Source organism: Aplysia californica, unplaced genomic scaffold (assembly GCF_000002075.1).
Source record: "Aplysia californica isolate F4 #8 unplaced genomic scaffold, AplCal3.0 scaffold00058, whole genome shotgun sequence".
NCBI classification, from domain to species: Eukaryota; Metazoa; Mollusca; class Gastropoda; order Aplysiida; family Aplysiidae; genus Aplysia; species Aplysia californica.
Window position 1 is genome coordinate 1,929,997 of NW_004797328.1, and position 23,182 is coordinate 1,953,178.

At 41.8% G+C, this 23,182-nt stretch overlaps 1 protein-coding gene across 1 annotated transcript; it reads right to left on the reverse strand.

The window, feature by feature from the left end:
* Window positions 1-17,578, reverse strand: LOC101851332. Its single transcript, XM_005093139.3, has 10 exons — window positions 17,172-17,578; window positions 12,407-12,670; window positions 8,749-8,852; window positions 7,746-7,891; window positions 6,031-6,185; window positions 4,407-4,569; window positions 3,646-3,788; window positions 3,051-3,182; window positions 2,384-2,621; window positions 1-1,792 (listed from the first exon to the last, which is right to left on the reverse strand). The coding sequence occupies exons 1-10, from the start codon at window positions 17,188-17,190 to the stop codon at window positions 1,657-1,659; spliced, it is 1,500 nt and encodes a 499-aa protein (XP_005093196.1). The 5' UTR covers window positions 17,191-17,578; the 3' UTR covers window positions 1-1,656.
* Window positions 17,579-23,182: the final 5,604 nt, after the last annotated feature.

Genomic DNA, 23,182 nt, shown 5'->3' on the forward strand with positions numbered 1-23,182 from the left:
TTTTTTCTTGATCTCGAGTATACACATAATAAATGGTTAAGTATAATCCAAAACTATTAAGCAAGGTACAATCAAACACTGAAAACATTTACACAATCATAATGTCATGACTCTATTGACAGGGTTTCGTTTTTACACATTGATTATATCATTACTGTTTAAAATGTTGACGTTCATAAATATCTCGAGTCATAATTTTATCATCAGACGTTCCTAGAACTAGAAAACCTACATCAATAAAAATACTATCACCATGAATGACTTGCGTTACACATTGGTTTTTCATTGGTCCACAAGATGCATCACTTACCTCCTAGCCACATGATTTTGTTGAAAAGTGACATTGATCACCAGAACTTTACCACAATAATGTTATGAACCAACAAATTGATCATATTTACGCAAAATATCATGTGTAGGACTTTCCGCTATTTCGCAACCACCTTTTACACTGTTGCATAAACATGTAAGAGCAGCAAGCTGATAATCCTAAAGAAGTGTGAAGAAGAGGCAAAAACAAGCAGGTCATAATGGGTCGTCCAAAATTATGAACAAGTTACAGTTGTTTTGATATCCAAATCTTAATTTTAAGCCAACTGTAGGATGTATTATGTCTATCTTGCATTCTGGTGTTTTGATCAAAATTTTCAATGTATGGGTATGTATTTTAATTTGTACCTTACTTTAGCAGTTATGGTTATGAACCAACTATTTATTGTCAATGAAATATATTTTGAGTGCTTTTCAATGGTAAAAAACTCTGAATTCATGTGCACTGATGCATAATATTATGAGGAGAGTCTGATGCTCATGTAATAAAGCATTTTATGTGAATGACAGATTAAATATATTAATTTTTGGGCCCCAACTGAAGTTTGTCATAATAGTTATGAATGAACTGTTTAACATGTTTGAGGGATTTTCTATTGAATATAAACTTTGAATTAATATCCACACATATGCTCATTTTGAGGAGAGTCTCCTTAATGAAGAGTATTTTATATGAATAACAAATCAATAAGTAAATATTGGAGGCCCAAACAAAAATTTGTCATGACAGTTATGAACAAGACAGTACGTCATCATGGTTACGAACAAACCTGTAATTTATTCATATGCCCTTGGACCGGTGTGCCTCAAAAAAATAATTGTTTAATTGTCTTTTATTTATCACTTAGTACTAATCAGACAGGACTTCAATCTTTGAGTACAATTTTGTCAAATAAATACACAAAATAGATAAGTTTTTTTGTCACTTATTGTTCTTCATAACTATTATGACACAAAAAAGTAATTTTATCAAATATTAAAGAGAATTCTTATTTACTGTCACTACTATGTTTTGTAAAAGTTGATTTCTCTATCTCAAAATATAACCTCAGCCTAACGGAAGAAAAGAGCTTTGGTTATTTATAAAACTGTGTCATTATTGTTATGAATAAAAATTTCACCATAACCATCATTTAAGCCAGCACAACACCAAGACCATTAAGCTTTGACAGTTACTGAACCAGTAAGAGCAATCATCAGGCTCAATTACAACATTAACAGAGTCATGAGGTGCTAACAAAAGAAACAAAAGACATGGACACTGCACAGGGTGTCTGTGGAAACAGTCTTATAAAACTCTTGTAGAAAGATGTCTGTCCTGGGAGATCAGGAGACAGTCAACTGTCGAATTTCATCGGCCAAGACTTTGGTGACCTTCATCTGCTTCTCCACCTCCGGGCCACCAATCTGGTTGAGCGCGACATTAGCGGCTTCTCTGACATGTGAGATAACATCATTCCTCCTGAGGAAACAAACAAAACAAAAAAACATTATCCACATTGTTACTCACAGATAAAATCATTCAACAACACTTTCTTGTAATGAAGCCTCTCTTTTTTTAGCTTTTAGTTTTAGTAAGAATTTTACTGTACTCAAGACAATTAGGTCATATAAGTACCAATGACAAATAGTGTTACTAGAGAGTAACAGGGAAAGAAAAGAAAGTGAGCAAAGGAAGATAGAAGATTCATAGGAAAGAATTTACTCCTAAATGATCTAAATTGTGTCAATAGGGGCATGAAACACCTGCATCAAAAAGTATTAATAAATAACCAAACACCCCCCCCCCCTCCCGAAATACTCCAAGGCAGTGCTGTAAATTTTTCCACCATCACAGAAGAAGTAAGCCAAAGATGGAGAAAAGATGAGGGAGACCCTTCTAAGGTAGAAGTAAAGCAGGTAGGAAACCAGTCCCACACCTGAGCTATTGTTCTCATTCTTCCTGAGAGAAAATGTTTTTGTGAAAAGGGTGGGAGGGGTGAGGGAGGGGTGTGTGCGCTCAGGGGCTTACAGCAGTTTGCTTAAAATGCAAGGCACCCACTGGTAAACTCACCACAAATGAAGCAGTTTGCTGACCGCCTGCTTGACCTTGAGATGGCCCAGGGCCAGACAGCCAGCCTCCCGGACCAAGCGGTCTTTGTCGTTGAGCGTTTTCATCAGAAACTTGTTGGTCACGGGGTCGTTAGTCTCTGTCCTGGCCAGGGACACGGCTGCCACCGCTCGGACGTTGGCATCCACGTCGTTGAGCAGGTCGCGTAACGCGTCAATGACGGCTGCGCTGTGGAACTTGCCTGGAACATGACAGCACATTCCAAAAAGTTAAAACATCATGTCAACTACAAGAACAGCATTGTGGGTCTGTTTAGTTTTGTTTTAGTTAGGGTTTTACTGCACTTGCGACACAAATAAGTCATGTAAATGCCAAAGAATAGAAGTGTTACTAGAAAGTAACAGACATAGAAAAGAAGCAGGAGAGATAAGGATGATAGATGTTTGATAGGAAGGGAGCAAAACACACCAGAGCATCCATCAACCACCCAGTGATCCTGAAGCCGTAATGTACAAGAGTGGGTGCTAAAGAAATTATCTGCATTATCATTACTATTATCATTTTAAAAAACAAGGGTTTCCACTTATGTCTTTTTTAAAGCCTCTCAAACACCTCTCAAACAGCCACAGCGTCCTGCCTACAGTACAGCGAGACAATCATCCCCCCTCACCAAGGTTCTCAATGGCTTCCACACGCACTGAAGACTCCATGTCAAAGACTTCCTTCATGGACCAGCTCTCTCGGGCCTGCTCGTCCACACGCTCCCATAGAGGGTAGTAGTTGCCTTCCACATTGCAAAATGCTGGAGAAGAGAAAAAAAAGGAGTGAAAAACATAAGACACTTAGATTCATTGAATCCTTACTGAAGCTGAATACATGATCCTCTTTAGAGATTTGTGAGAGTTTGTAAAACAGAAGTGACTAATAAATATACTTATTTTAAAGGACAAACAGAAATGTTCACTTTAAATGTACCAAATGTACTTTACTGACCCAATAAAGCCAAGCTTGTAGAGTAACCCTTCTTGATCGATAACAACATAGAGAATCCCTTACACTGGTGAGAACAAATAGAGAATCCCTTACACTGGTGAGAACAAATAGAGAATCCCTTAAACTGGTGAGAACAAATAGAGAATCCCTAACACTGGTGAGAACATGTAGAGAATCCCTAACACAGGTGAGAACAAATAGAGAATCCCTAACACAGGTGAGAACATGCAGAGAATCCCTAACACAGGTGAGAACAAGTAAATTTCACAAACCCATAAAGTCATGCTTGTAGAGAACTCCTTCTTCGACTTCCATCTCTCTATACAGAACGCCCATCAAGAAGTCAATTTCCTCTTTTTCACAAAACATTCGACTTAGTGGAGTTTCAAAGTCTTTCTTGAACTTTTCCATAAATCTGATAGAAAGGAAAGAGGTTTCAACATTATACAACACATACACGAGTTGGAATATTCCATCACTAAACTATCACAAACCTATTCATACTGTATTACTAAAAAATCACAAACTAAATACTGCTAAACTGAAGCATCAAAAATCAAATACTGTACAACTGAAGCATCATTTACCACCAGTTACTGGGAAAGATTTGAAAAAAATAAAAATAAACGTGGCTCACATTTAGCATGCAAACTTCTGTGTAATCATTCCTCATCAATGATGTAAAATTAAGACAATGCCTCATTGACCATGCAGTGATTGTTTTCAGAGACAATTAAACAACTTTATGTGAGGTGGAAACGCATAGAACCCTAGAATTTTCCTGAGACTTGAGGTTAGTTACCGAAACTACAACATGCCCTTATTAAAAACAAAACAGACATGTTATTATGATTGGGTGCTTGAACCTTGCTTCTTTTAGAGAATGAGGTCAGGGTTATGGGGGTCAGGGTGAGAAATCAAGGTATGGGGTCAGGATCAGTGTGTGAAGTCAGGGTGTTGGGTTAGGGTCAGGTTGTGACAATGGTAAAATGACAGTTCCAAGAGACCCAAGCTCCAACCCGGGTTCACTCACATCTCCCACTGCACCTCGTCCTTGGGCCCAAACATATCCTTCCAGTACTTGTCGGGCTCCAGGCTCTCCACCGCCAGGCGTGGTGTGCTTTCCTGTCGCTTGTTCTTACGGTTCAGGTTCTGGCGAGTTTGCTGTCGCTCAAGTTTTGGTCTGCTCTTTGTCTCTGTTGAAAAAAAAAAGGTATGAACATGTAAAGGTTTTTTGCCCTGCTTACCCCCCCCCCCCCCCCCCACACCCACCCCAAAACAAAAAAATAGAAAAAAAAACCCTGCTCTACCCCCCCACCCCCCAACCTTAAAAGGTTAATGTAAGAGGCAGGTCCTCCAAAATCAACACACATCTCCAATAAGACTGAGCTGAATGGGAAAACTCGTGTAAAGTGCTTTTTCACAAGTACACAACGACAAACCCAGCTGAGCCTCAAAAACTCACCAACATGACACTGACATTTCTCCTCATTCTCAAAACGCTGTTATCATCTTCTACCAAACATAGGGTAAAATCTTTGTGGAAATAATCCAGTACATCAGGAAGATAGCATCTGATGCAATTAACTCACTGACTACGGTTCCCGTCACAGATACGGGGTGGGTGGGTGGGTGGAGCACTTGTACGGATCCCATACCGCCAACGGGACAGACTTAGCACTTTTGTTCCAAAACTTGTGCTCCCTTCACAGGGAGGGGACTCCAGTGCTAGTTTTGCCACTTGTTTCGTTTCGTGCTGAGTTTGGTGGAAGTTGCGTGGTAAATTTTTAAGTAATTGAAGGTAAAGGACAGTCACCCCAACTTGGGTTGAACTGACCGGAACTCGTGCTATGTTTTTTCTATACAGCTGATAGTAATCACATAATTTCGCTGTTTTTTATACTTCTGTTCGTTTTTCTAGTTCTTGTGACTCAGAATATGATGTGTCTGATAGTTAGGACCCTGGATAAGGTGAACCCGAACACGGCCCGAGTCGTGGTTTTAGGGCTAGATCTAGCACTAGTACTGGTGTTGTTGCTCGCACAACGAAATCACAACTTAGTTCCCTACATCTGTCTCATGTAATTCACTGTATGGGTCTGAATCAACACACAGCTCAGCTTTTATATTTTCACCAAACTCTCACACATGCATACAAATCAAAACAGAACATTTTGAACTTTTATTTTTTTTTTTGTAGTGAATTCATTCTATCTGTCACCGCTCAGGAAATTTTTAGGAAAATCAAATACATGCCAGTTTTTTTTTTATCATAAAAATTAAAGTTTTAGACTTAGACAACTTTAATTTTTTGTGTTAGATTAAGCTTGAAAGTAACTTTACTTTTTTTAAAAATAATTACAATAGGGTAATACTGAAAGTTGTGGTGGTGTTTTGAAATACCCCCAAAAATGCCAGTATTCAGCGCTAGTGACTGGTGAAAGGGGCCAGTAGTCAATGAATTAAGAGGAAGTCAATTATATGATAACATGACACACATCTAAACAGATAGCTACACTATGACGGACAAGGACACATATTAAAAATTTACATGAAAATAATAAATCAGACACAATCATACGTATGAATAAGGAGCAACACAAACACACACAGTACAAACACAGGTACACACACACACAAAAACAAAGAATACCTACCTTCGCTGTCCTTCTCAACATTCTTTCCCTCAACATCTTCCTCCTGCCTCATCAACTCTTCCTTCATGGAGTCCAACAGCACGGTAAACTTTTCCTCAAAACTGCTCTCGTCTTTGCCCAGCAACGTCCACTCATAGCGGGCCAGCTGCAGCTTCCTTTGGACAGTCACATTGACAAGGCAACATATCATTATGGCAATCTCACTCACATGTTTCATTTGCTTCGGTTATGTTCATGAATCCTTTTTGCATGTACATAGTATGTGATAAAGGAAAAGTGCTTGAAGATAAATTTTTCACTTTGTATATGAATTCTTTTAGCATTAATGTAGGTGATAAAGAATCAGTGTTAGCTAGAAGGTAAGTTTTTCACCTCATTCATCAAATTATCAATTTCTTCCCCTGCATAAAAATCATACTGTTACTTATCACACCTTCCTCTCTCAATAATCATTTGAATATCATTAAAATGAATTCCTTGACTGTAACAGAAAGCAATGTGGTTACATAAGCGTATGTGAGAGGATATTGCAGGTGATATTAGATGATATCGTCCACAGGACCTTGCGCCCAGAGGCCTCAGTGTGGTGAAGTTGGTCGGCAATTAACCCCTTTCTTGCCAGGGGGTGCGCGTTCCTATTGTCAGCATAAATTTTCAGGATAGCAGTTTCAGGTCTCAGTGTTAGTGGAGTAACAGTCCAATCTAGCCCACTTGTAATATTTTGGACCCTGGGTCTTCGATAATGTCACTTTCCTCGTTCCCTATATACCCTATCTCTGCGGTAAACAAACAAAGCCTTTTTTTATTTTCAGCGCTGAATTTTTTTATTTGCTTAATCGAAAGTCTGATCAATTACCCTACTTGTGTGAAAAAATCAAAGTGAAACAAATACTAGTTTTTCAATGGTTACGATGACAAAAAGCCACTTTATCTCGAAACTGTTGTGAATTAAAAAAGGCGTTTTGTAATCTTACAACAGATCTTTTTTAAAACTTACAAATCTAATTAAAAAAGAGAAATCTGTTTTCTTTAAAAAGCCATTTGAGTGTTCACATTTTGCGAGAGCATGCAACTGGCCTGAGTTTATAGATCATTTGCAAGGATAGCAGTAAACTTATACAAGCAAATTTGGTACCGATAGAAGCATTTTTTATTCCCCAATATGAATCCACACTGTGCTTGTGGCTAATCTACGAACAGATGAAATAGAGCCAGATGATCTGCACGACTTAAATATAGGCGACCCAGTACAGAAAATTTAGCTAACTTCCATAATGTCCATGGTATGGCACAAAGCTAAAAATGACTTATTTTCGTGACTACCAGGTATGTAATTAAACAACGAACGGGTTACGAGTGCCACTCCGAAACAGCAGCCTATTCTTTGGCATGAAATGAATCACACGTGGAGTTCCAGCGTCTGTGGGGTTAGGCACTTTGCCGCTGCACACAGGAGACTCTTGAGTTCCCTTTTCACTAAATACCTCAGTCTCTCTGCTGAGATGTTGTATCTCTCTCAGCCAAAGTTGGCCTCCTAAATGACATAAGAATTTATTATTTTTAAATACATTCAGTAACTTTGATCTGTGGCAGTGGGAATTATGTATGCAGAAATTATTAACACAGCATGCCTACAGCCATCTCCCTTCTTCACACTGGTGTTGGGTATAGAGGCTTCTAACATGCTATAGTGCACAGTCTTAAGGAATACTCACATGCCGGTGTCCATGAGAGGGTAAAGTTCATCTGGTTCATCAAGGGCCAACGGAAAGATGGCTCGGTTTGACACGTACGCCAGGGCCAGCTCATCTTGGCAGTACTTGGACTTGACAGACGACGTGCTCAGCAAAGATATGAACAACTGAGGATGAAAGTGGCACACGATAACCGATAAAACGCCGTAAAGCCAAATGTGTTGGTTTTTAAATGTGGTTCACTTATTGTCAGTGCAATAATTGCCGAATTTCACCATAACCACGGTTTTTTTAAAGTGAGAAACAGGTCAACATATTACAGTCATCTAGCACTTGGGAAAGAAACAAGCAGAAACAACAGAGAGAAAGTAAAAAGGGAATAACTATCAGAGATGCCACAGGATCAGATTATGGTAATGCTTAAAATCATAACAGTGAAAAAAGAGGAATAGTCCACACCACAGCACCCACCAACAACCAATCTCAAAGCTCCTGAAAGCACAATCAGAGAGGAAGAATGAACCACTGGACTTAAAGAGCACTGTCAAAGACTGAATCATTGGACAGAGCACATACTCATTTTTGACTATCCCGCGGTCAAACGGGGTTACAACCAACCCAATCTAATTACGAGTCAAACTCCCTCTTTTTTTTTAAATGAAAGATTTTTATGCCCCCGTCAACACAATTTAGATCATTCAGGAGGCCAGGTTCTGACCCTGCCTGTCATGAGCAACTTGGACTGAGCTGAGAAAGATACAACATCCCTGCAGGAAGACCAAAATATTTTATTAAAAAATCACCCCCCCCCCCCCCCCGAATTGAACTTGGGTCTTCGGGGTGCAACAGCGAGTGCCGGTAAAAGCTCTTTTAATAAGCTTGAATTTGAAGAAAAACATTGGCACGAAGACCCAGCCACCACACACCCGAACTGCCTCCATTGGGTGTACAAATTTCCCCCACATTTTGACCAGTATGCCGGTCACTAGTGCCCGATGAGGCACTGCCGACTTAGGCCTCTCACCTTGCAGTCTATGATGGCTTCCCCAATTTTGCTGAGGAAATCGACACCTGCCTGCAGACCAGACACATCCACCCACACAGAGATGCCATTTTTCTCCAGAGTATCTGAGGGGGAAAAAACAAACAAACAAACAAATAATTAATTTTTTTCTTCTATTAAAAAAAATCCAGGCTGTTGCAGGTATGTTTCATTATTAGTGACAATACTTTACTCAAATACATCTATATGAGAAGCCAATCTTCATAAGTTGAGTGGTTTCCCAGAAAAGGAGATGACATTCTTTTTCATTTACTCTGTCACAGTAAGGGGTTAGCTTGAGTATCCATTTGATGGAGTAAACAAAGTTTTAAGTTTTAGATACTTAACCTTTAGTGTCCTAAGTTTTCCCCAATTATTACTCTCTATTATCCTGACTTTTTTTTTCAATAGAACAGTTAAAAAAGAGCCCATGGTGTTGTTTCCTAAATAACTTTAATATTTGTACACAGATTTCTTCCAAATTTTCACACAAGGCAGATAAATGGACTGGCTACCCCTGAATGCAACAATGAGTCAAAAAGTAGGTCAAGGTGACCTTAAGAGTGAGCACTGTTGATCTAATAATGAAATTTACTCACTTTGTTCACGGCTGATGAGCAGTATCAATAGTCACATATAATATATTATTGTGGTATGCCTCAAAACAGTCTTTACAGAGTCCCTTGTTGCAAGTAGGGCAGTAGACTGTTGTTTGCACTGGTTTGCCTGACTTAATGCGATTTTCTTGCTTCTTACACTGAGTGCAGTCAGATGTGGCTAAACCTTTATCAAGATGTTCATGTCCCCTTTGCCCAGCATTTAATTGGTTTGGTTAGTTAATGTCACACAAAAATTCTGCAGAAAATATTCAATAGGTTCTGAGTCTAGAGCTAATGTTTTAAGAGGGACCATAGGTCTCTGTCCAGAGCCTGTGGAGTCATAACTCCAGCTATCAGTGGGCGTGGCACATGCATTACCACCATCAGCTGTAACTGCGTGAGTTCCCAGAACTAGATCTAGGCCTAGTACTAGTGCTCTTTTCATTATCATTATCTGAATCTTGACTTCCCATCCACTGAAATATCTGACTGATTATCTATAACACCACTGTCAGGAAGAACCGGGCAACTCATCTTCAGATAAATCACTCATCCCGCTTCTTCAAAGCCACCAACTCTCTCAATTCAGCTATCAAAGCTTTCTAGTGTTAGCAAACTTAAACACAGTTGTTTCCCCTGACACAGGCAGCAGAAAGTAGTGATAAGTTGAGTCAATTGAGAGCAGTGGTTTTCAGCGCTATAGGATTCTAGGGCGGCAGCGGATAGCAGCGGTATAGGACGCTAAAGGTTAAACACTTGTTTTAAAATATATATTAGCATTGTTTTATTGTTTCAGGGAGTAATATCCTTGCATTCCGGACACGTCCATTGATGCCCCCTTGCTCTCTCCAAAATGCTACTGAGGGTCTTTCTACTGATTGTGCCAGAGCATATCTGGTTGAATGTTCTTCTGTTCTTTCCAGCAAAGGTGCCAGATTTTCCCCTTTCTTTCTGTACTCCCAAAACCATCATGCTCTCCACAGCAGTACTGGCCTCTGCCTCCCTATCTTCCTCTTCAGTCAAGTGGTGAGAGAGACATTTCAGGATCTCGACCGTGTCTGTCGGCTTTTTCATTCCCTTTAACGCCTGCATGGCCAAGGCAGAAAATCCATGTGAGCAATCTTATTGGCATTGCTTCGATCAGTTGAATCCATTCTGGTGTCAGGAAACCATTTTCGATCTTTCTGAGGGTACACATGGAATCTGTGATGAGAACAGCAAGGGTTGTTTGGGAGCGATCTTGAGTCATCCATTTAAGTGCTTTCGTGATGGCTTCAACTTCCACTCCCATACTTGATGTAGTCCTGCTGCAGGCTCCAGATGCATTGTGTATGATTTTATTGTTGGCGAATGCAACAAAACCCCATCCACTTCTCTGGCTATCTCTTTTCACTGAACCATATCTGTATAAATTACAGGATTCCCTGCTTCTGAGTCTTTGTCAACAATCTCGTTGATACCGCTTTCGCTGATGGAAGCTGCAACATTTCGTATGTCTCTGCCCATGCTTATTTTGACCTAGGTGAGGTCCCTGTATTCTCCTGCCACCTGTTCCCATTCTTCGCCAAGTGGTAGATTTTCAGGTACACTGATTTTTTTCAGGGAATCCTCTGCTTCTGCCATCTAAGACTTTCCTCTTTTGATTCTGCTTCTCCTGTTGTCATGAAGTGCTTTGTGTAGTGGCTGATCTTTCTTGCCTATTACACTGAGATACATCTTTGCTTGAGCTATCCTATGGTGTACTCTGATGCAAATTAAACCTAGCAAATAGCGCATGCACAATATTGGAGTGTCCTTGGTGCAGCCCAGCTCTGCCCTCATTGCTTCATTCTGCAATCGATTCAGCTTTGCAATCTGTGTGTCGAACAGCTTGAGAGAGCCCAATCTGTAATCAATGACAGACAAGATGACCAGCTGCAACATCAGGTAGAGCACTCAGTGACAGCCATGGTCTTGACTGCACCCACACCTCGTTTGGCCCTTGTAACAACATGATCCACATGCTTGTCGAAGGACAATGACCAGTCAAAGACGATTCCCAGATACTTCAGCTCTGACTGTCTGTCGATAATCTCATAGTTGCAAGTGATGCGTGGAGTTATGTCTTGGACCAAAGCACCTGCGCTTTCGAAGGATTGATAACTGCTTCATTTTGGTCGCACCATTTAACAACTGGGCGAAGTCCTTTTCTCCATGTTCCCAGCTATCTGAAGTCTGTCATCTCTGTGCTCGTATGCCATTATGTCATCCGCAAAGCTCAGGACAGGTCCAGATTCCTTCTAACGCACCGTTACCTGTGCAGTGCACACATTGAAAAACACAGGAGAAAGGGGGGATCCTTGGGTCAAACCTGGAGAAATTAATACGGGATCTGAAGTCCATTCATCCTGTCTCAGAGCCATTTTTCTCTCCACTACTGCTACTTATCTTACCAGCTATATGTCCAAATCAAATTTCAGGAAGCCGTCGATCAAACGTTCAAAGTTGACTCGGTTGTAAGCATCTTCAAGGTCAAGTGCCGTCACAACTGTCTCCTTCCACTGCTGAAAGCCTTCATAAAATTGACGGCCACATTCACTGCAATTTCTTGATGGGATCTATAGCTGCCAAGCTCATTTGGCAACAGGGACTTCTTATCTAAGGGTGCTGATATTCGTCCGGCAACTATCTTTCCAGATTTTTCCCATAGAGGCGTTCTGCATGGCTATGATCCTGTAACCACTGAGAGCAGAGTGGTCTTTTCCTGGTTTGGATATTGGTATCAACCAGCTGTGCAACCATTCTTCAGGGATTTTGCCAGTGCCAATGCTCATGTTGAAGAGTATGTTAGCAAAATCCTTCTAAATATAAACTTACAAATTGTTTACATTTCCAGATTTCATTAAACTTTATTTGTAATGGAAACAAAGGTCTCGCTACATTTTTAACAATATCTCAAAATAACCAATGGACTTTCTCAGAGCCCTTAACAAACACTAAGTTGGGAATTCTAAGACCAACATTTTTTTTCAAAGGGTCTCCAAACCTCGACATTACCTTACCTCTTATTTTAAGCATGAAATCTTTATCTGCATGACTGTAGCTGATCATCAAATCTTTCTGGGACTGACTGTCACGAGGTGACAGCTTGGATGGAGGTTGAGGATGACTCGGATGGGCAGTATCACTTTCGGAGCCTTCTGTCCTTACAACATTCTCAACCTTGCCAGGTTCATCTGGCTTGATGGCCACATTGGTGGAAAACTTCATACCCGGCCTTGATGAACCCGGGGCAGCACTACTCGCTGAAGAACTTGACCCTGTACCTGTACGTAAAAATGGAGATATAAACACAGGTTAAAAAAGAATCTTATGAAGGAAGGGAATGAGAACGAGCATGGGTTGCACAACATCGGATAGTAACTGATTTCACTGACTCTGCATTACTTTTGGAATACTTTGCCCGAGTTGATGGGTATGACTCTCACACTGTCTGACGAGTATGTGACCTTTCTCCAGGGAGCATGTGAAGGTAAAAATTGTAGTGTGGCAACTGTACACTGAAACCTTTGCAGTCGGAGCACGTTTAGCAAAAGGATTAGCAGGCCCCAAACAACGCAGTGCCTCATAGCATAGACATACATGTGGTCGCTTTTAAAGACAAGCGGGCTAACCCAGATTTCGGGGGTTTCCAGGAATCTTGACCAACATAAAAAATGGCCCTACCTCTAGGAGAAGTTTGGTTTAGTTGGTGTGTAAATTTGATTAGTAATAGAGAAAACTCTCCTTGTCTTTTTTTCTTAAAACAGCATTTTTCAGGATAGCTCCCTTATGCTTAAAAGCAACCATATGCAATAGGCCCAAAAGGTATTAGTCTTTTTATTACATTGGTCTATATTAGGCCTTAGAGCTCATCCATAATCAAACCTCTAAATTCACTGGAAATGAAAACAGCTGACTACTCAAAACAGTTCAAATTAAAAAACTTTTCTTTACTAGACGTTTTACGGCCTTCGCAACTGCATAAGGTCATATGAGTGCCAGAAGACTAGAGGTGTTACAAGAGAGTAACAAACATGAAAAAGAAGAAGGGGACATAAGAACGATAGATGTTTGACAGGAAAGAATAAGCAAACCACACCAGAGCACCCGCCAACCACCCACTCAGTTCAAATTATAATTAATACTAACAATATGAACTTATAGAATCATAGAGAAAAACCAGCTCCATGTCTGTAGTACACTACTAACTCCATAGTGAGAAAGGTAAATATTTCACACACAAAAAAGAGACAATGACAAAAGAGGACTTGTCGTACGTTATACAGGACAACTTTTAGATATAGGCCTAGATTCCAATATAAGATCTATCTGCTTAGATTTCAGATTCTAGAAGAGGCCTACAAACTTTTTAAAACTAGCTCACTTAACTCATTGTTGACGGCCTACGAGAATTCTCGTATCCAAGCAGCCACCTGACTACGAGAAAATATCCCTTTGTCTCTCTAAAACCAGACTTGTAAGTGGCCCTCAAAAGAATTGCCAGAAAATCTGAAGGGGCGTAGCCGCCGCACCAACGCAGGTGTGAGGCCCAATTGAAAAATTTAAGGCTTCTAAACAGACATCTGAAGGCATTTTCAGCTTTGAAAAGTAAAATATCAGACCAAAAAGAATATCTATACAGTAGAACATGGCTATAGCGGGACTTTTGGTTCCAGAAGAAAAACCCAGCTGTAGGTGAGTTCTCGTTATAAGAATGCAAAGGGGAAATTAACGAAAAATTCTTAAATATCTACCTGATAACATCCCTCCCATATTAATAAAATATATAATTAGTTTTCCTATTATTGTCAACTTCATTGATTATCTCGGCCTTTAATTCGAGTGAGAAGCAATTCCTTTAGTCTTTGTTGAAAGCCATCTTTTTCTCAGTTTGTAGCTTGTGCTGTCTATCGTACCGGTAGGCCTATAAGTAGAACTGGTGAAGTGGAAGCGCGCATACGCCAGAATATCAACAACCGCATTTCAAGGAATCAGAAATCACAAACTACACGCTCTCCTCTTCTTTTACTTTTTGGCCTAGCTTAGGTTATGGCCTATACGCTCTTATACAGTACTGAGCGTCTAGGTTATGGCACATCACTTTAAATTCAGAAGTTGCTCATGTAACGTGTCTCTCCGCACCATCTCTCTCTGCCGCCTGCCCACCTCACTCATCGCTGGACGGGTCAATCACAACGCCGCACCGCAGACTGCCTGTTTGGATCCCGCCTACAGCCCCCCACCCCCAACCCCCTTCCTCACAACTAGAACTCGCTCAATCTCTCCCGTTGTATCCAAGTTTGGACCGTTCCTTGCCCCGTTAAACCCGAGTACAGGTAATTGAGGTTGCATAGAGATTCTGGTAAGGTCCCGCTGCAGCAGGTGCCGCGACAGTTATACTCTACTGTATAGATCTACATCATTTTTGGAGTGGTTCACGTAACATCTCTCCACACCATTTCTCTCTCTCTCTCTTGGCCTACCGCCCCCGCCACCTCATCAATGGACTAGCCAATCACAATGTCGCACCGCTGACTACCTGTTTAGAGCTTGCATACAGCCCCCCCCCCCACCCCCAGCTAGACCTCGCTCAATCTCTCCCGCTGTATCCGAGTTCGGAACTTTCTTTGCCCCACTATACCCAAGCATAAGTAATTTAGTTTACAAAGGGAGAAAAATGTGGATTCCAGTAATGTCCCGCTGTAGGGATGGTCCTGCTATAGTCATGTTCTACTGTATATTGTCTATTGAAAAGGGAGAGTAAATCAACTGGGTATCACTTCGGCTTAGTTCACGTTTCCGTACTTCTTTTGACAAAAAAGTAAATTTCGCCTGAAAATTTTTGCCGGCCAGACGTTTGGTCGGAAACCCGCCCTACCGGCCAGGGTGGAAAAATTTAAGTCAGAGTCAAAATTGCCGGATCACTTACACGTCTGTAAAACTTGCTCCAGGCAATAAATTCAAATTTAAAAAAAAAAAATCTTAGAACTTAGAGTAACCTTTCATGCACTTCCATGCACTTATTGTCCGTGCTAATTTTGCAGCTGTTTAGAGGGAAAGTTATTGCAGTTTTAAAGTGGGTAACTATATTTGTGAGTGTGGCTGGAGGCAGCCTAGGTAGATGTGTTTGCTCAGGGAGGCAACTGAGGTGGAAATGGGAATGAAATGAAGTAGAGAAAGTATTCCACGTCAATAACAATACATGGGGAGGACTTCCGTAACGAACGACCACTATGAGACAGAGTTGAACAGAGGGGTAGGGGTAGGGGTAGGGGTAGGATTCGGGTTTGTCGGGCTGTCATTATTCTGTAACATTATAATATTATTCTCACCAGGGGTGAGAAAAAAATGGATAATTTTTCTCACCCCGGGTGAGAATAGTACAGTGAAACTCAGATTTAATGAGAACACGGATGCAACGAGAGGAGATGGATTCCCCGTTTTTTTTCTCTTTAAAAATCAATCAAAATAACACGGACTCAACTAGCACTTAAATCAGCAAGCTCGGATTCAACGAGGCCGCTACCAGAGTGATCAGCCCCCGCAGACGTGGCTTTGCTCATTTTTCTCCCACAATGAACTTTATCTATTCCCTGAAACCATCCATTGCTTGCACCTGTATCGAAAACTATTATTCACTAAGCCAATTGCATGCGACCAATCAATGGCCTTCTTTCATACCAACACATTCGTTGTTAGCATGCGTGTGTCAGGATTCGATGGGCGGTATGCACACGTGAGACTGTATGTGCGGGTCGGGGGGCACCAGCGGGCTGGGGGTGGAACGTCGCAGATACAAATACGTCACAGTATTTTTTTCCCCCCGGCAACTGATCATTAATTACAAAGCTAGTCTTGATGTAGATCTGTGAAATGAATAGTGCACTGGTCTATGGATCTAAAGTAGCCGTATGCTAGGGTAGGCTCTACACAGCAACACAACTTTTTGGTAAACAATCGAGATGACACAGGCGTGCATTTGAAAGAATCGGTCTTTTTTTTTTCGTACAGCTCATAACGGGCAGGCATGTCGGGCACCACATGTTACTTCTCCTTACATGATTACTTGCTCAGGTCAGTGCCTGTAATTATCTACACAAAACCTCATGTTTGCTGTAACGAACACTTGGATTCAACTATATTTTAGGTCAGGCCCGGTGACCTCGTTTAATCAGAGTTCCACTGTATTCGAGGTGGCTACGTTCACAGCTCCGCGTTCACGGCGCGGTGAACATAGTTGGCAGGCTACGTTCACGGCGCCCTGAATGCAGTTTGCAGGCGCTGTTGAGGCTACCTCAATGTTCAAGGCACTAAAACTAAAGCTCCGTTTAGATGGAGCGTCCATTGCCGGTTTAAGTCAGCCAGTTTTAGTCAGTGACGACAGTAACGTATTTAATATTTTGGCCAGCTTCAAGTGTTATCCCATGAGGGTGAAGCGAGAGAGGACTTCCATTCCTAGATTCTTTAGGCCTAGATCAGATCTAGAGTCTATATTATTTCGTATTAAATTATATACTTGGACTTGTACCCCTGGCACTAGACCCAGGCAGGGTGATCTTACTAGATATAGATCTAAGCTATCCTAGGCTAGAGGTGTATCTATCTATCTAGATCTATCTATCCCACACACACACACACACACACAAGCGTGCGCGGACCTCTAGCCTACAATAGCTTTGATAAAATCAATAGAAGAATAAAAGAATTTAACGTGCTAAAATATAACATCACCCCAGGCAGGCATAGAGAATCTATGCCTACCTTGAACTTTGTACATCTACTTGCCTTTCTTGAACTTATACATGATAAATCATAAGCTTAGCACACCGAACCAAGCCAAAGCTGAAGATTCTTCAAAAACCGAAGTAGCCTCTATGCTCTATCCTGGTGGCTTTCCTGGGCCTGGGTCCAGTTCCAGAGAAAACAGCAGCGGCAGTGACTTGAAACTTCCTGGTTCAACTTGCAGGACTTCTACTCCCAGACCTTCAGGTAGATAAGATTAGAAAATATATCTACTGTCCTGGGGTTTGACGGTTGACACCAGGGCGTGCGAGGCCTACTTTAATGACAACAACTGAAGTAAATTATTGATTATGCCAAGGAAAGGCCTGTAAAATAACAACTGAGAGTAAGTGACAAAAAAAATGACAAATTGAAATGCTCCCAGATTATTATTCAGTGCCCACTGAGTTTATATTGGCACAAAAAGAAAAGGCAGAGAATCGAGCTTTTATGTTCTGAACACAGAATTCTGAATAAGATTAAATAAGTAATAATGTGTTGGTGAAAAAATCAAATTTGTAATTTTAGACCAAACACATATGTAATACAAACAGAGCTAATCGAATAGTGGAGAATTTTCCTATTCTTCGTATGCTATCTCGAAGACTGTGTCAGTATTCACCAGCTATAAATACCAAGCAGTGCTGAACCTGTATTTACTTCCTTTCAAGAACGAAAGCTAAGACAGCAAGCACAAGTTTCATTACATTCCTCTTACATTTTAAATACTAAGACACAAATTTACATTGAGTACTTCTGAGCTAAACGGCTACTATTTTTGTTGAAAAGTCTTAATAGTCCTATTACAAATTTTATGACAGAGAGGTTGCAGTAAAATGCAATGTTTTGTTGAAGTGGGATTCAGCCAATCCACCTTTTTTGCTGCGCCTTTGTTTACCTTCACAACTTGCGCAAAGAGGCTACGAACTTGCGTAATAGGCCTATATCAATCATTAAAATTTTCAGGTTTCCAGCCAAACCTATAGAAACAACTAACGAAACTTGCAATAAGCTGTCAAACTTTGATGTGGATTAAGTTCTGTGTTTTACATGCCGTCAAAGTCAACTTAAATCAAACATCAGAGAGGACGCCGTTAATAGGCCTACTAATACTATTATACTATTATATTATATTATAATGGCAATAGTAATAGATATTAACGAATTTGCACATTACCAATGATAAGAAGGGTAACGCAGAAGAAAAGAAAACTGCCCCTCCCCCCCCCCCCCCGACAGAGACAGGGACTTTCTTTCAACCAAACGACTTAAAAACTGGTGTATTTTCTGTATGACATGATATCTGCCAAACTGGCAGAGCAAACTACATGACGACGGACGACGTACATGTTGGCCACCCATGGACTTAGGTAGGTCCATGAGGCTACCACCAAAGATCTTGTAGATAGTAGAGAATCTTTGCTACCACATAATTCTATATAAAAGCTACCTTCACCACCGATTCTATTCTATACTCTATTCTGCCGCAATGTTTTAGCTTCAATTCCTCACAGCGAATCAACGGTCGCGAGAGAGTAGTTCCGTTTCTAAAAGTGTAGAATTCTGTAACATGTATTGTGAAAACCAGATATAACAGGGGTGGTAGGGCCAGAGGAAAAAGTCCTGTTATATTAGATCCCTGTTAAATTAGAAACGCAAGGGAAGTAAGCATTTGTGAACTAATCCAGCTGTATTTATTCATGGGTAGTTTCCCTTGTCACAACTACCCACGAACAGCTCTCTCTTCATCCACAGCGTGTGCTTGCAGTGGCGTGGCTTGCATGGGTTTGCTCCATCACTGCGTTACACTCTCTCTCTCTCTCTCTCTCTCTCTCTCTCTCTCTCTCTCTCTTTCGCTCTCTCTCTCTCTCTTTCGCTCTCTCTCTCTCTTTCGCTCTTTCTCTCTCTCCAACTTTTTACACATTGTTAACGAGCCTTTGTCCCTGCTATAACCTATTGGACTCCGATGAGGCCCTGAGTGTTATTGCCAATAACTTTTAATAGAGACAAAGAGTAGGAAAAAAAACGGGGATTTAAACATCCTTGTTATTACCGGATCCCAGGTATTACGAGGCCTGTTTTATAAGGTTTCCACTGTACTCTCTTTGTCTTGGCTAGCTAGCGGTAGCCACCATAGAGTTATCTCCTTTAACTTTTTAGACTGGAGTAAATCTGCGGTAGCCACCAACGCACGTTTTCAAAGTGGGGTTGTGACTTAAAATTACGGAATTGTAAATTTTAAAGAGCGTTTCCCAGTAAAGCAATGAAATTGAAATTATAGCTAGCTCTCGAAAGTCGTAAAAATTTTAGTTACGAAATTCTGAGTTAAAAAGAAACTGCATTGACAGCTCATAAGATTACGAAGAAATACGACAGTTACGTTCAAAGGGAAACTGTCACCACCAGAGTTGTTTTTTTTTATACCAACCGTATCCAAAAACTGTTGTTGTTGTTGTTGTTGTGTGTGTGTGTGTGGTAGCCTATCCGTTCGAAATGTTCGGAGCCCCGAAGAGTGTGCTCTTCGCCAGGGCCACCGCCCCCCTTGGGTAGCGGGTGAGGCAGTCCAACCTCCCTGAATCCTCCCCGAAGAGATGCCACCGCCCGGCCTCCGTGGCGGGGCATCTCTGCAGCCAGTGCTCCAAATCTTGGGGCTCCTCGCTGCACAATGGACATATTGGGTCCGATGTTTTGTCTATTCTATTTTTGTAGGCCCGAAGCCCAGAGAAATGACCGGTCCTGATTTTTGCCAGTAATGACTGGTCACTGCGGGACATAATAAGAGCCTTTCGTTTTAAGGAAAATGCCCTGTATACTTCCTTCGTCCGCGTGTGGCATATAGGGGGGGTCTTTTGTAATTAGTTTTATCTGGGCGCACGCACTGTCATAAGTAATTTGGCGGCCTGGACCCGGCAGCGCTGTTGCCAGTTTGGCATTACTGTCAGCGAGATCGTTGCCGAGGATATCGCGGTGACCAGGGATCCACTGAATCGTGGGTTGAGGTATTGCATTATTTATGCGTAGTCGCAATTGGTCGAAGGATGGTGATGTTCCCACTAGTGCCATGCATAGTGATTGACTGTCGGTGAAGATAGCGACCGAGTTGGATGCATCGCACTCTTTGTCAATCCAGTCAATGGCCATTTCCAAGGCTCTCCTTTCTTCCTCGAAAGAGCACGTAAATATGGCGCCTTTCTCCCTCAATGTCTCGACAACGGTAGGGTTGGACGGGTTCCCCGTTGTGATGACGACTCCAGCGCCGCCGCCCGTTGTTCCTGCCCTAGCCGAGCCGTCAGTGTAGATATTGTACTGTGCGCCAAGCTCTCGTGCTCGACGAACAGCAGCGCTTTGAATCTTCCCACTGGAGTCACTCCTTCCGCTTATGCCGTACAGGTGGGGAAAAGTGATGTCGGGGTTGATTCCACGTTCCCAGGGCCTGGTTTCGAAGTAAGTGATGGGCCTCCTCTCGCAGTCGAACAGATGTGGGCTCTTTTTGCTGACGTCTTCGGCCCTTTTTCGGAAATCCCTGCGTCCTTTTAGGCGTCTGTGCACTTGCTCCGTTGCCGCAATTCGTCGAGGGTGGTCGTTGTTCAGTCGGAGGGCCTTCTCTCTTGATCGGAGACAGCATTTATGGTGGACTGAATGCTTGGGACCCCCGTTTCAGCTCGAAGTGCCTCGATCGGTGAGGACTGGGCTTGGGTGGTAATCAGTCGCAGACATCTGTTTTGAATCACCTCCAGATTATTTATCAGAGTTTTGCTCAGCCACGGTTGCCAGCTGCTGCTCGCAAAGTTGAGAACACTTTGTATATGAGTGAGGTAGACCTTGCGTAGGTCGTCTTTCCTCCATCCCCATTTTGAGTGCGCTACAGCGCCGAGCATCCTCATCTTCTGTGTGGCCTTAGCTATTACTGTCTCAACCTGTTTCCGGAACGTGAGCCTGCGGTCGAGTGTGACTCCCAAGAGTCTTGCGTAGGGCTCATACCTAATTGACGAATTATTTATCGTGATGCACGGCTTCCATTCCGAGTCAGATGTTGCGAGCGTGAAGAATGTTGTCTCGCTCTTTGAGCCGTTTAGCGTGAGTTTCCATCGCCTGCTCCAGTCAGCAACGATGTCCACCGCTCTTTGTGTCAGACTTTCGGCGTCTCGTGTCGTGCGTGATGAAGCGAGGATAGAGACGTCGTCAGCGTAGAGTGAAATTGTGAGATCGTCCGGAAGTAGTTTCGCCAGTTCGTCGATATAAAAAAGGAAGAGGATGGGTGCCAGGACCGAACCTTGTGGGAGACCTTGGTTCATTTTCCTGCTATTACTCAGTATTCCATTGAATCGGACTCTGGCTTGACGATTTTGAAGGAAGCCATTCAGCCATAAAACGTATGTATCTGGGATACCTCTGTCCAGGAGGGTGAGGAGTAGGCGTTCTCGCCAGACCGTGTCGTATGCCTTTGAAAAATCGAGGAGGACGAGTAGCGATTTCTCCTTCTTTTGGAAGCCATCGGAAATCTTCTGCGTAATTCTCAGAATTTGGTCTTCCACACATCTCCCCTTCCTGAAACCAGCCTGCAGTTCGGAGAACCAGCCGTTCCGCTCGGCCATGTCGTACAGTCGTTCAGATACCATTCTCTCCATAACTTTGATGACACAGGATGTGAGGCTTATCGGTCTAAACGACGTTAGTTCCGATGCTGGTTTGGCGGTCGTGTTGTTGTTGTTGTTGGTTTGTGTTTGATGGGGGGTTTTTTGTTGGGTTTTTTTTTTTGGGGGGGGGGCACTTTTTTTCCGCAACCGTCTCCACTACCTGTTGTTTTTTCTTGTTCTTTTTTTCCATTAACAATCTGTTTTTTAAACAACTGTCTCCCCAATTTATTTTTTTAAATCAACAGTCTCTACTTGCGTCTTTTTTTAACCAACCGCTTCCACCAGATGTTTTTTTCTTTTTGTTTATCAACTGTCTTCACTAGCTTTGTTTTCTTTGTAAAAACTAACTGCCTGAACTGGCTGTGTCTTTTTCCCTCTCACCTGCCGTCTCTCGTCGTAGCACTTTTTTTGTTGTTTTTTTTGACTAACTACTGTATCCACTAGCTGCTTTTCCTTTTTTTCTGCTATCCGTCTTTCTCCGCTTTTTATTTTTACCAACCGTCTCCACTAACTTTTGTTTTTGACCAACCGTTTCATCCAGTTTTGTCATTCTTTTCCCTTTCAACCATCTCCACTGAGGTGAGTTTCTTTTTAATGAACTGTCTCCACCAGCTGCGTTTCTTTTTAAATACCAACCGTCTTCACTAGCTGTGTTATTTTCTTTTTTTTTTACCAAACGTCTCTCACCAACCGTCTCCTTAGCTGTTTTGTTTTTTAAACAAACCACTTCCATTAGATGTGGGGTTTTTCCCCAACTGCTTCCACAAGCTGGGTTTTTTTCTTTCTTTTTTGATCAACTGTCTACTTTAGTTTGAATACAGAGAAAAACATTGACACAAACGTACAGTAGTTATTTTGTGCTAGGAAAAAGTAAGACAGAAACAACAGAGGAAAGGTAAAGAAGTGGGATCTACCACTGGCGCCCTCCAACCACCTGCCTAATGGACGTGTGCAGCTTGCGGGCTTCTCTCTTGGCTTCAGCGTTTCTATTTATTTGCAAAGTCTCATATGCTTTGTAGCCCACTGTGACAGCTGCTCTCCAGGTGGGAGAACCTCTCAAACCCAGATCCAACCACCCACACTAAACATTCAGCAAACAAACAGTTGTTTTATATGGCCATTTAGTACAGGGAACAAGTAAAACAGAAATGAAAATTGGAAAGAAAAGAAAAGAAGCCGATTTGGAATAATACAAATTTTAGGCGTCATGTAAGTGACGAAGATTAGAGGTATTACTAATCTAGAGTGTGACATACGAAGAAAAGGAGGAGAGATTTATAAGGATGATAGATGTTTGACAGGAAAAAAGGAACAAACCACATAAGAAGAGCACCTGCCAACCACCCGCGAGCAGAAAGAAAGAAAGAAATCTCACCC

Coding starts and splice junctions, on each gene's coding strand:
- LOC101851332 (XM_005093139.3), bottom strand. Junction 8,853..12,406: donor TTTCATGCTTAAAATAAGAG/GTAAGGTAATGT, acceptor TTTCCCCCTCAG/ATACTCTGGAGAAAAATGGC. Junction 2,622..3,050: donor GGAAGCCATTGAGAACCTTG/GTGAGGGGGGAT, acceptor GTCATGTTCCAG/GCAAGTTCCACAGCGCAGCC.